At 36.6% G+C, this 13,701-nt stretch overlaps 1 protein-coding gene across 1 annotated transcript in view; it reads left to right on the forward strand.

Annotated features, from left to right (window-relative positions):
- Positions 1 to 11,382, forward strand: part of BMT2 (base methyltransferase of 25S rRNA 2 homolog) — a 33,965-nt gene extending 22,583 nt beyond the window's left edge. Inside the window, exons 4-5 of the mRNA XM_010706831.3 lie at positions 4,927 to 5,041; positions 8,715 to 11,382. Coding sequence (XP_010705133.1) covers positions 4,927 to 5,041; positions 8,715 to 9,344 — 745 coding nt within the window. The 3' untranslated portion in view covers positions 9,345 to 11,382. The remainder of the gene's footprint in view (positions 1 to 4,926; positions 5,042 to 8,714) is intronic.
- Positions 11,383 to 13,701: the final 2,319 nt, after the last annotated feature.

Raw genomic sequence — 13,701 nt, forward strand, 5'->3', positions numbered from 1 at the left:
TAATAGTAAAGAGGTTGGATTTTCTTGTGAATATATCCACGTTTCAAGAATAATTGAACTATAGTATAAATTTTGGTGGATGCCATAAAAATTGCTCGAGAATGACAACTTAGTCATCATCATTTAAGTGTTAGAGTAATTTCACTTCTGTATGTCATTACTGTGCAGTGCAATTTATATTAAAGCTTGAGGTGAAATAAAACAGATGTTAATTAAGTTAGAATCTAATGGCTCTTCAGTATTGTTGCAAAGTCAATTGCTTTTGTAAGTACTAAGTGCCAAATGTAAATAACAGAGTACTTAAAACTTTCTGTTCATAAATTATTGTGGAGAAACTCTTGATTCCAATTATACACTTCAAAAGCAATTTTGAATTTAACACTTAATTTTAAATATAGTAGCTTTCTGATGACTGGTTCTGCAGAAGTTGAGTATTCTTGAAGTATTTCTATAACAGGTTTTGTTTTTTTGATTTTTCACTAAAGTAAGAATTTTATTTTTGGCATTCATTAGTAGCTTTTTTTTTTTTCCACTTACAGTCCCACCCTATTTTTTCTCTAATTTGTATGGGTCACGTTTTTGGCTACTCCACATGTGATGAGAATAATTTAATTCATTGTAAGTATAATGGAATAAAGAATGCATATTTTTGTTACATTTATAACTTGCTTCATGTTCTTCATAGACCAGTTCTAACAACTGTCAGCAGTGGTTTGTCCTGTTCTGTGAAGTTTCTCATTATGATAGCATGTCTTTTGTAAGCAGCTCTTATTTAAGATAGATGTAGTATTAGTTACTAGCATGCTACTTGTGCTACTTTCAGATGTCTGTCCTTATCAGATGGCATCTTCTGTGGTTTCTCGTGTTGCAAAAGATTGTGGCTTCTCACTTGCAAAAGGCGTAAAGATCTCAAATGCTTAAATGTTTGAATAGTTAAAACACTGACACCAATGTTGTTCTGTGTTCTGAGCAACCAAGAAGATATTGCCACAGAATCACCAAGGTTGGAAAAGACCTTCAAGATCATCCAGACCAACCATCCACTGATTACCAATAGTTCTCACTAAACCGTGTCCCTCAACACAAAATCCAAACGTTCCCTGAACACCTCCAGGGTCGGCGACTCGACCACCTCCCTGGGCAGCCCATTCCAGTGCCTGACCACTCTTTCAGAAAAGTAGTATTTAAATGAAATGAAAAATGAAGGTAGTGGCTTCCCATAAGCAGCCTTTTCTTACCAGCTCCTTTTCGTAGTGTTCACTTTGCTAACTCAGCCTAAACACGAATATATGTTTTTAATAAGAGCCACCAAGTACTTTGATACAAAGGGTTGATGAGATGTTAATTCCTCATACCATCTCAAAAACACTAGCATTTGGTAACACAAGATGTTTCTGTTACTACAAGTGGTAGATTGTTTAAATCAATAGGTTTGATCATACACTACTTGAAGTTGACCTGTTTTCTAGTGTGAGATCTTCTCATGATGAAGCACAAGGTTTTTCTCTGCTTATGCTTTATATTCATACTTTGAAGGGCCAACTTCACAAGCTTCATCTTGCTACCAGAAATCTGTAGTCTTATCTTTTGATTTGTGTGTACAGAAAGTATTTGATACAGAACTTTTTATTTCATAACTTAAAAAGTATTTATCAATACCATGACCTATTTTCCATTGTCCTTCTCAAGACTTGATAATAGGTATCTGACAAATACAGGATTCTTAACATTTCCTGTAGTAGGCAACACACGATAGTAAGGTTTTTAGTAGTAATACAGACCTTATAGGAACAAGGCCTAGCTGTTACAAATTACAGCCCATAAAAGTCAAACGCTGTACTATAAGGCAAAGAAGAAGCTGAATTTTTTCAGAATGAAAATGAATTGTTGATGAAGCGAAGCGTACTTTCCTCTTGAAATGCTGTTGTATCACATTTATTCTAAATCAGTTAGAGAAGTGTTTGAATCTTGGGGCATGGGATGTAGAGGAGCTTGCACTCCTGCCGGTTGAAATAGCATCATTCCATTCTGGTCACGTAATGCTGTGAATAAGATTCATAAGGTCAGGAGTGAGGGATTTTCTATAGGTATAACAAAGCCTGTTTGCACAACTGAAGCTGGTGGATCTCGCAGAAATAACTCATGTGAACATAGAGATGAAAATGAAAAAGAACTGAAAGGTAATGCATTGTCCAGAGCACTTTCTCACATCCAGGAACGTGTCTTATGGCATTGTATCTTCAGTTGTGAAGCTGGACTTCAAAGTGGTTCAGTCTTGGAAGATAAAAGTGAATGTTATCTGCTGTTTGTTCTGCTTAAGTATTGCTTCTCTTCTTTTTCCCTCAGGTTTAACAGTCTTGATTTTTATCATTTACGGTATAGATTCTTCTCAGGTTTTAGGTGGAATCTTAAGAGACAGTGAAGCCATTTTTCCTTCTTTCCTAATGTATTTCAGCAAGCTAGTCCTTCCTATGGGGTGCCTTTGTGTGTGGATGTTACTGAAAACTTTGAGACATGCCTGTGTTGCCACTCAGAGCCAGTTGTATAGCTTTGTTATGCTCTTTTGGCAATAGCACAGGACCTCTCTGAATTTTCATTCTCCTCCCATCCTTGGATAAATTGCAGCTTAATAATCAAAAGCTGCAAACCAGGAGTCTGGCCCTTGAAGTATTACTGTTTTCTTTTTCTGCCTATATATAATGCATTAGAGAACAATGCATTCAGAAAATCATAGGGGTTGGAAGGGACCTCTGGAGAGCTATTCCAACCCTCTGCTAAAGCAGGATCCCTAGGGTAGGTCACACAGGAAAGTGTCTGAGCAGGGTTTGAATATCTCCAAAGAAGGGACCAAAACCTCTCTGAGTTCAAGATGTGCTCGGAGATTACCTGCAGTGCAGTGTACTTCCCTCTCTTTTAATGTTAGTTAACTTGACTGAAAATAGTTAGGAAATGAGTTTGAAGGGTGATTATCAATGAATTTAGCAAGAGTGTCTTTGTAACACAGTAATTGGATCATTGACTGTCACCTAGATGACAGTTATGTTCTTTCTGAGGAATCTGACTTGAGAGCTGCCATGCTGAAAGAAGCAGATGTCTGAGCTGCTGAAGAACTTCGCAATTATTTAAACCATCTAACTAGGATGCTGTTCTCATTTATAACTGGCAGCTTAAGAACTGCTAATAAGCAATTTTGAGGGACAGTGAAGCCTGACAAGCAGCAGGAAAGTCAAAACATAAGTGAGTGTGTGAATCTGCTGTTTTAAGGTCCCAAAGTATATTTGCATTGATTTTAGAGTCTGGTAGCCTTATCAGAGTAAAAGAGAGCCTATTAGAGAAAAAGAAGTGTGTTTGCCTGGTCATGTCTTGCATCTGTTGTCCATTGGTGTAGAAGAGAGTTTCTGGCTTCTGCTCAGTGTGGAATCCCAAGGTGTAGCTTTGCAAAGTGTGCCTTAATGCTGTCAGACATAGTTTGGGGTCTGCACCCTCCTCACTGAGTCAGAAGCAACACTGCAGCCAAGATTGCAAGTTTTATAAGAGAAGGAAACTGAATAAGTCAGTGTGGCTTTTTTTACTCTAACATAGGTGTAGTGGCATTCTCCCCACTTAGAGAATTCTGTGTTATGTTACTTAATTTTAATCTGTTCAGATATTTAATGTCACCCTTTGAATGGAAAATTTTAAGATTGCTAGAGGCTGCTGCTCTTTTATTTTTTTTTTTTAATTGGGAAATCTTTCTGTGCTAGACTACAGAGTCAGAATCTCTCTTTCGTTTACTGTGGTCCCATGTGTCTCCAGTTCTTTTGCTGTTACCATCAGAATGCATGTGTGCATACTGACGTGTTTGAATGAGAAAGTCTGCCATTAGTGTCTGCATCTGCAAGACAAAGACCACTGTTCTGAGAAGATATATACTAACCTTACATAGAGAAAGACACTACTTGACTTCAGCCTGTTCATAACTTATTGCCACAAGAATCCAAATGGTTCCCCTGTATGACTCAATGTGATGCACAGATTATGCAGTGACCAGCATCCAAGTAGTGGGGGGAAAAAAAAAATGTTGCTATCATCTTTATTCTAAAGTCTTGCTCAGTACTGACTGTGTTACAGAGTAATGCGTGCAGTTTTAACTCACGTAGAGGTGCAGCCCTTTGCCTTGGTTGTGCAGGCACTTTGAAAGAAGTGATCCCTAGTTATCTTCTATATATAAACAAAATCTTTAAGGTTGGTATTACTGTTCTATTGAAGACTATAAGGGTTCTTCTGTTTCTTCGGCATCTTCTCTGCAGTGGATCATTGAGAGTTAAGGAGGGGTTTTGGGAAGAACAATAAATTTGGAGTGAACCGCAAGTAGTCATCCCTTCTCAAAAATATTAGCTAAAATAAAAGAATACTTGAAGATATTTTGCAAGGAATATCTAAATGTTTTTATTTTTAGGGCTTTTTATTTACCTTGGAATACAGTTGTGTGTTCTGTCTTTGTTAAACTGATTATGACATTTGACTTCAGATGCCCTTTAAAACAGTAGGTAGGTCATGAAGTGTTGTCAGTTTCTCTTTTGTACTCCTGAAATTTCAACTCTAATGACTTGTACAATTTAAATACCAATAAGTACAAGAGGTAAGTAGGGAAACAAAATGATCAGCTTGAGTGTTAGACACGAGTTACCATTTTATTGAATTACTATAAGTCCACAAGGTATGGTACTGAAGGTGTTCTTAATGTAAACTCTTCAACTTAAGGATCATATGCTTTACTACCATACTTGGTTCTTTAGATATCTCAGCGATTCAATAATGCATTCACTTCTGCTAATCACTACAAAGATAATGCAAAAAAAAATTATTGTAATTATCTGAAATTGTAATTCAGAATACAGTTTCAAAAATAACATTTGATAAAACTGAGTTCTTGCTACTTCTTAGATTGCTTCACTCCTTGGGAAAAATCAGATTGCTTGATGTTGGTAGCTGCTTTAATCCGTTTCTGAAGTTTGAAGAATTTCTGACAGTTGGCATAGATATTGTTCCAGCTGTTGAGGTATGTAACATTTGCTATGTTTGATATAAACCTGATTCCCAATGGTTCCGAAATAATAGCTGTAATTGTTTGGTTCTAAAAATAAGAAAAAAAAATCCTCACTGTGAATCTTAATATTGCAAAAACTTAAGTAGTCGTCTTGTAATGAAGTCTCAGATGAGTTCTTGCATCTTAAAAGCCATAAAAAAAAAATGATTTACACTTAGGCATGGAGCTCCTGTAAGCTACATTTTCTGACAAAGAAATAATCAATGCCTATGCTTTGCGAGTTTTTTTTTTTTTTTGTGGAGAGTTCTAGTAACTAGAAGTGCATTGTGAAGGGGATTTTGAGATTATTGCTGCAAATACTAAACCTCAGCCCTGAGGACAAGATTAACACTTAGGGCTGTTTCTATGGTAAGTAATATATTTCTGATAAATTGTTTCTCTATGTAGTAAGATTCCAAAATGCATTTTTTTCTGCATTCGTGTTCCTTTTCTTGATCTCTTTCTGTCTTGACCTGAGTTCTGTCAGTTGTAATAGTATTTACTAACCAAGTAAAATGACAAAGCATAATAGAGTGAAAAGGCATGTGAAGGAATGCATTTCTGTCAGATAATATAAATTCTGTGACCTTACATATCTTGCCAGCTCCTAGGCTGAATTTTTCTAAAAATTCAAAATGCAAATCAGTGGCCTAAGGTAATAGCTCTTCAGATGTGGAGACTTACAAGTATGGTTAACATGGAAGTTGTGTTACTTGCTGCAGTGTGGCTTACTTGCAAAGTGCTTGGCATTTTGTTCTGGTCACAGATTTAATCCAGTAACACACAATTCATCTCCAAACATGTAAACAAAATTATAATGGAGGGTATTCTTGAAAAGAACATGTGAACTCAAGCACATCTGCTGTAGTAAGCTGAGGCCCACCTCCAAACTAGAATTAATCCTGATCTGTTCAAGATCACTGCTTTAAACTAGATCAACACCATAGTCTCCTGAAAAAACTGATCTCTTCTCCAGCAGTTGCTTCCGCTCATTTAAGATTTCCAAATACCAGCCAGAGGGTTCTTACAGGAGTCAATGTTGTTTTCTGACCTTAAAAAATAAATAAGCAGAGTAACTTAGTGATTGAAGTCAAAGATAGAAGAACCTTTAAAATCTTCTGATTTATCTGATATTTTAGATACCAAAATATATTCTGAAACAAATGGAATCATAGAGGCTTTTCAGGAGGCCAGTTTGTTAAATAATGTTGAATAGAGGGTTAAATACTTCCCTAATAAAAATAGGTTAATCCATTTTCTTAATGTAAATTCTTCAGAGAGAGATGTAGTAGCTGAGTACAATACTTCAGCTTATTTGAGGAGTAGTGAAAATAATTGAAGAAAAACTAGGAGAGGAACTGAAGTTGTTTAATGAAAGAATGTGTTCCAGCTGCTTAGAATCTGCGTGCTTTATATACAGAAACTGTGATGTGTAACTGTGATATGAATGTGGAAATATGTTTCCATTAAAAGTTCAGGTTTGGTCATTTAGGGGCAAGTTGGGTGGAGCTGCACTAAAAGAGAAGTAAAACAGATTATCTAGTGTTTTCATTGGCCACTCTTTCAAACACTGTATCTCTGGCAGATGTTCCAGAGAATAATTAGCTGCTGTAATTTTCTTACAGGAGTTTAGTTTGTCTGCTTGGTACAGGAAGGGAGAACAGCAAAATTGAAATGAACAGCGAATCTCAATTTTGTGAAAATCCCAACAGGATTTCTTACTGCTGGAAAACAAGCTGAATATGCAGCAGATGTTGTATTGGAGTAAATACAGTCTTAGGGGAAAAAGAAGTCTGGAATGGTACCACACTTAAGAAAAAGATGAGCAGCATTTAGTTCTTAAATGTCAGTTTGTACACTGAAATATGAGTTCATTGTTAAGATCAGTTCAATAGTTGCACATCTAGATGTTAACACCAAAGCCCAGTTTAGCAGCGTAGCAGCATTTTTTTCCTAAAACTGCCTTGCAGAGTTCAGGATTCCACTTGCAGTGTACTTTAGTCATGAAATCACCTTCAACATTATTTCTACTTAATTGTTCTATGAATATCTTTCTACTACAGAGAAGTATTTTCAGTCTCATTTTTTCAGTGATGTAAGTAACCTCTAAGTCCACAGCACTTTTCTTCTGAAACCCTTACCTAGATATCCTGAAGTTACTACTGTTAATTTCCTGTTTGAAATATTAAAAGGAAGAATATTAAAATGTAAGCCCGTGGGTATAATAGTTGTAATTGAAATTCCTTGATCAAACTGAAATAATGACAATCTTTTTTTTTTAATTGGAACTACTGAATCACAATTTTTTTTGCATGTTGCTTTATTCTTTCTCACTTTCATTGCACGTTGTCTAAAGAAAATGTGGGTTTGTATGCACAGGAATAATGTTGTTTTCTATTTGGAAAGAAATTTAATTTTCAGTTGTTTTATAAATATGTTTCCATTGTTGTGTTTTGTTCTTTTTTTAATATTACTTAAAACATGCTATAAGTACTTTGAAGGAATATGAAAACATGACAGGTCTGCCTCCACCTTTCACGTTCTCTGCAGAATTTTCTGTCTCAGCTCTCATCTTTTTCACTGCATGCACTCTCGGCACTAATACCAACTTCTGTTCCTATCTTGTTGCAGCCTTTTATCTCAGCAGCTTTTTTTGGAAAGAAGTCATTTCTAGATTTTGATGAATACGGAGTGTCAAAACTTAAGCACAGTAAATAGCTTGATATTACTTTTGCTGTGTGATTGGAACTGTTACAAATTTACTCTTTTGTACATTGCATCATGGTATTGCTTCCATCTGACAGCTTGACCTCACAAATGATTAAAATATGATCTTTAAGCTTTTCTCTGGCTAAACTCTGCATTTGAAGCAATTAAAACATGTACATTCATCTCTACTACAAAGTATGTACTGTAAGTGTACTTTAACTTTCTGATGTAGGGTGCCTTGCCACAGCTTCTTCCTATTTCTGTGCAAGTAAGGAAGGTCAGTCTTTTCCAATTGACACCAAACTACTAAACTTTTTGGATACCTCAAAGATTTGTTGGAAATACTGAGGTATCAAATTTAATTTCACTATATTGGTTTCCAGTTTATTTAAAAAATAATTTAAAAACAAACAAACAAAAAAATCTAGATTTGAATTGTTAAATTCTCACCGTCTTCACTCTTGCCAACTTCATTGGCAGTACGTGTTATACTACAAAAGCATGGGATTTTGACAGTTAATAGGGGATATTCTGTGCTTCCAGCATCTGGAAAAACAAAAGTAATGTATACCTATACAATTTTTATTAAAATCAGTTGAGATAGAAAGCTCTAGTGGAATGTATCAAATCAACAATCTCCATTTTCTTTCTGTTTTTCTTTTTAATAAAAGCTTAATAAACAGTTCTCAGCTATCAAACCTCCACTATGTTGTTGCATGTTTCAAATAGTTGTTGACAACTGTGAAAGCTAGTAATATCCATGATTTTCAAATTGCCATTTTACTGTGTTTGACTTAATAGCATGAGTGATGTTCAGGGGACTTGAAATTTTCCCAAGGGAATGAAGAGAATATTACTGTTCATTCTCTGATTGTGAATTGTGTATTTGCTCTTTAAACTAACCTTGATGTTTGTTTGGATTTTTCTGTTCCACCAGAGCGTATACAAATGTGACTTCTTAAATCTTCAAATTCAACAACCTCTTCAGCTGGCACAAGATGCTATAGATGCCTTTCTTAAGCAACTGAAAAATCCCATTGATTCTTTACCTGGAGAACTATTCCACGTTGTTGTTTTTTCACTCCTCCTCTCTTATTTTCCATCACCCTATCAGCGGTGGATATGCTGCAAAAAGGCACATGAACTTCTCGTATTAAATGGCTTATTGCTTGTAATAACTCCTGATTCATCTCATCAGAATCGTCGGGCTATGATGATGAAAAGCTGGAAAATTGCCATCGAATCCTTGGGTTTTAAACGCTTTAAATATTCCAAGTTTTCTCATATGCACCTGATGGCTTTTAGGAAAACTTCCCTGCAAACAACAAGTGACTTAGTTAGCAGGAACTACCCTGGAATGTTGTATATCCCACAGGATTTCAACAGTATAGAGGATGAGGAGTATTCCAACACTTCCTGCTACATTCGATCAGACATGGAAGATGAACAGCTAGCTTACGGTTTTATGGAGCTACCTGATGCTCCTTACGACTCGGACTCTGGAGAAAGCCAGTCTAGTTCAATTCCTTTTTATGAGCTCGAAGATCCTGTATTGCTTCTAAGTTAATGTAGCAGTGCTAAGTCAAACCTCTTGCTTAACTAATTTTGCTATACTAACATGGGCTCAACACACAACAGTGGTTTGCATAAAGAAAATGCAACGGTTTACAGAGTTTGCTATTTTTTTCTACTTTTGAATTTTAAAATATATTCTTGTATGAGAGTGAAAAAAAGTTTTATGCAAGTGACTCTTGTCATAGCATAAATTGCTGTTACTTTCTTTAGAATATATATCACTAATTTTCTGCCAGAAAGGTACCATTCTTTTCTTTAGTGCTGTGAAGTGTGAATTCTATTTAATTTGCTAAATGTTGTTTCAATATTTTAACTCTTAATGTGATTGAGCTTAAGGCACTGGAGTTGGTTGGCTTCTGAGAAGTAAATGTAGGAAGAACAAATTTGCACTTTAATTAAATGTGCAGATGGGTTAAGACACGTGGTTACACATGTCCCTACTTAATTACAGAACAAAACTTATTTCCAAAATTTGTTTCACTCTGGTTAAGCCTGGGCTGGAGAAACTGTAATGCACATTTGATTTTACTTTCATTGCTGCCCTCTTGAGATAACACCAAAACACTTGAATAGGTTAATCCAAAGTTACACGTGCTGTGTAATTTCAGTGCATAAATAGCAGATAGACGTGAGATTCTAAAGAGATGACCCTGCACAAACAGAGGAGTATGGTACGTCTAGATGATTGTTTCACCTCAAAGCTGGAACATGAGTTTGCAATTATATATGTGTACAAGCACTAACACATAACAGTATTTCCCTGACAATAGTGTTTTGTATTCTTTTCAAACTGTTTTGGGGTTGTGTTCTTTGATGTTGGGTTGTTTTGGGTGTTTTTTGGTGGATTTTTTGGGCGGTGGGAGGGGCAGGGTGTTTTTTTTTTGTCATGTTTTAAAGTAAATTATTTATGTGTTTTAAAAACAACTTTAACTTGAGAAGTCTATAATTAAGGACAATTGTGTGGTAACTACAGACCAATTTTTGTTAAAAGGAACATAATTACACAAGTTTTTCAAGGCATACCTACATTTGCACAGTCATATTCAGACCACAAAAGTGAAGTTAACATACACTGTTCTGTTTGCTTATTTGGATCTTAATCTTCTGTTCAGTCAAATAGAAACTCTGTAGCTATCTGAAAACTGATCTGCACTGTAAGAAGGTGGAACAAGCATTTTATGTTTATGAGGTTTTTTAACTTGTATAATAAATTTGTAAGTATTTTGCAGGAAAAAGAAATTCTTTTCAGCATTAATAATAGAGGAACCAGTATTAGTTTAGCTTAGATTGCCCTAATGACCAGAATTTATGAACTTAAATGTTAGGCTTTTAAATGGGTATGTAAGTGCCTATGACAAATGATTTGAAGTAGGTGCCGCATCATGGATTTAATACTGACTGCAGCAACGTGATAGAAAATACTAACATGCAGTTTCATAGGTGACTGAGATGAAATACACCTTACACAATATTAATCTACCGTGCTGTATTCATCACACAGTTGCCAGATAAACTGAAGTGTTAGTGTGAATTTCACAGTGGTTGCTGCAAAAATGAAACTTCTCCTTTCTATTGAAATTTTGCACTTGAAGTGTCAGTTTGACCTGTTTGTTTTTTCCTCTACAGTTTCCTACAGAAAGTCATACTGCACTGGTCCTACTTACACTTGGATGTGAACTGGACTGCAATGCTTTATTCTTTAACATAAGCTTTCTCTCTCTTTTCATAGTGTCCCCTAATATTTGACTCAAATTTGTTAATCAGTCTGAATGATACGGCTGTATACAAACCAAACAGCTGTACTACTTGTGTGATGTTTTATGGGAAGTACTCATTGAAAGAAATACACAATGAATTCAAAATCAGATATAACTTTGGTGTTATCATCTAATGCTTTACAACATCATTTTAACTAAAATAGTCCCCAGTAGTTAGTCAGAACCTCTTTTTTCACTGACTCCAGCAATAGTCATGTTAAAGCTTAAAATATTGGTGCTCTAAATTCAGTTGTTCTTTAAAAAAAAAACAAACAAAAAAAACTAATCTGCATCTACTTCAAAGTGTACCTAGCATTTTGTCATTCTGATTTAAAAAATAATCTGTACCAGCTAACAGAAATATTGGTCAGTGTAAACTGATTTGTAATTCATACAGCTAAGCTGTTCAGACCGGGACATATCTTTAAAAAGTTTATATTAACATTGAAAATTTAGGCCTTCGTGGCAGCTTGGTGTCACCATTGTATTTGTGGTTTAGGGACCTGAGTTTCATAACAGCTTGATTTTTCTTGCTGCTTACTCTACATACCTTAAGTGTTCTTTTTTTATTATTTAATTTTTTTTCTTTAATGTAAGGGATAGTGGATTGTTGTGAAGGAGGACAGTTGGATTTATGTAAATACTTACAACTCCCTGAACAATATTGATGGTATTGGGAGTTTTTGGCTATTTAGTTTTGGTGCAAAGAGAATGTTTCTAAGTTATGAAATGTCTGAAAATTTTGACTGGGCAAGAGATGACGAACATCTCTTGTTCTTAAGGTGCTGGCAAGGAAAAGAAAAAAAAATGTGTTTGCATTTCTGTTGTTTTTATGTCACTACCTTTTGTGAACAAAGCACATTTATTAAAAAAAAATTGAAAATCTCGGAGTATTTTTACTTTTCTTTCTGCAGTCAGTTTATGCTAAAGTTCAGTAAAGCCAATGCATAGTAATTTTCAATAAAACAGCTGCATTTATTTTATAAATGCCCAAATTATGGTAAAGATGTTAAATTTACTGCTTCAGCTCAGTTGTGGTCTTTGCTTTATAGAAGGAGTTTTGAAGTTCCTCCAGTCCATCTCCTTTTTCTTCACTTGCCTGCTTACAACATAACCCACTTGCTAATGCAGATTTTACCACTCTAGATGTTCTTAACTTCCCCTTTATCTTTCTGAAATATATCTTTTCAGTACCTGTTACCCTTTGGAATCATTCCTGTATTTTTCTCTATATGATAGTTTTGAGACTGAGGGTATGGGGAAAGGATGGCAGTGGGAAAAGCAACCTAAAGAATATAAAATGCAAGTCTTGCAAGACTGAAGGAAAATTAAATTTCAGAGAGCTGGAGTGTTCCCCTAGTAGCGTAGAGTTTTTAGCTGGTGTATTTCATCCTTTGCAGAATGGCAGGGGTTGGAAGGGATCTCTGGGGATCACCAGTCTACCCCCTGTGCTAAAACAGGTTCCCTACAGTAGATTGGATGGGAAAGCACCCAGGTGGGTTTTGAATATTTCCGGAGAAGAAGACTCCACATCCTCTCTGGCAGCTTGTTCCAATGTTCTATCACTTGAGAGTGAAGATTAGAAAGCATGGTTTCACAGCTGTTCTGGGTACTGCATCTTGCAGCATCTTCCTGTCTCAGAGAGACTTGCTGCTTTGCCTTTGAAAGTGATTATTAAAAATGCACAACTCCATTTATCCACATCACATCTTTGATTCTGTGCAAAGTTGAGTAGTTTAAGTTTCTGCTCCTTTTTCCTCACCTGTGGAATTGGGGGGGAAGTTTTCTAGAAGGGTTGCATCTACCTAGCTTATGTAGACATTTAGATTTTTTTCTTGTATTTTAAGTAAACCATCCTTTAAGAAGTCTACAAACAGTTGCTCGAAAAGCAAAATCACAGTTGAAAAATAGTGTCAACTCAGTGCTGTTCGTGATATTGCTAAAGCATCTGAAGCAGGTGACTTTGTGGCTTTTAAAAAATTATACGAAAAAAATAGGCCAATTGGCCAGTTTTATTTAAATTTGGAAAAGAAGTAAGGATGGCAGAGGTGACTGAGGCTCCTGTGCAGAAAGGGAGGATGACAGCTGGAGCTCCGTGAGCGTGGTGGTATTGCAATGAAAGGATCGCAGGACAGGGGCTGCAAGGACGCCCCTGCAATTCAAAGAGCCGCTGTATGGCAGCTGTCTGAACTTCAAACTCTACTTATTTCGTCCGCGTAAGCAGTGGAGCTATTAAGAGCCTGAAACTTCCTCCTCTTACCCACCCGACTGCGGTGTGCAGTGCAGCGAAACGCGGCCGTTATTCTGCATAACGTCAGGGTGGCTCTGAATCCTGTCCTTGCGGAATGCGGCTGCCAGCCGGGGAGGCAAGAGCGGCACGGCTCGCCGCGTCGTGCCTCAGGCACAGCCTCCTTCTGCTCTGAACACAGGACTGATGACGGGGCGCGCCTTTGCTTTCAATTCTCCGCTCCGTCAGCACTGCACTCTGAGCGCCTGTGGAACGGCGAACGCGCCGTCACTCCCGCGTATCCACTGCCTGCCGAATTCCCCTGGCAGGAGGCGGCCGGGGAGCGCAGCATGCCCCTCCCCGGC

Source organism: Meleagris gallopavo, chromosome 1 (assembly GCF_000146605.3).
Source record: "Meleagris gallopavo isolate NT-WF06-2002-E0010 breed Aviagen turkey brand Nicholas breeding stock chromosome 1, Turkey_5.1, whole genome shotgun sequence".
In the NCBI taxonomy this organism is placed as follows: Eukaryota; Metazoa; Chordata; class Aves; order Galliformes; family Phasianidae; genus Meleagris; species Meleagris gallopavo.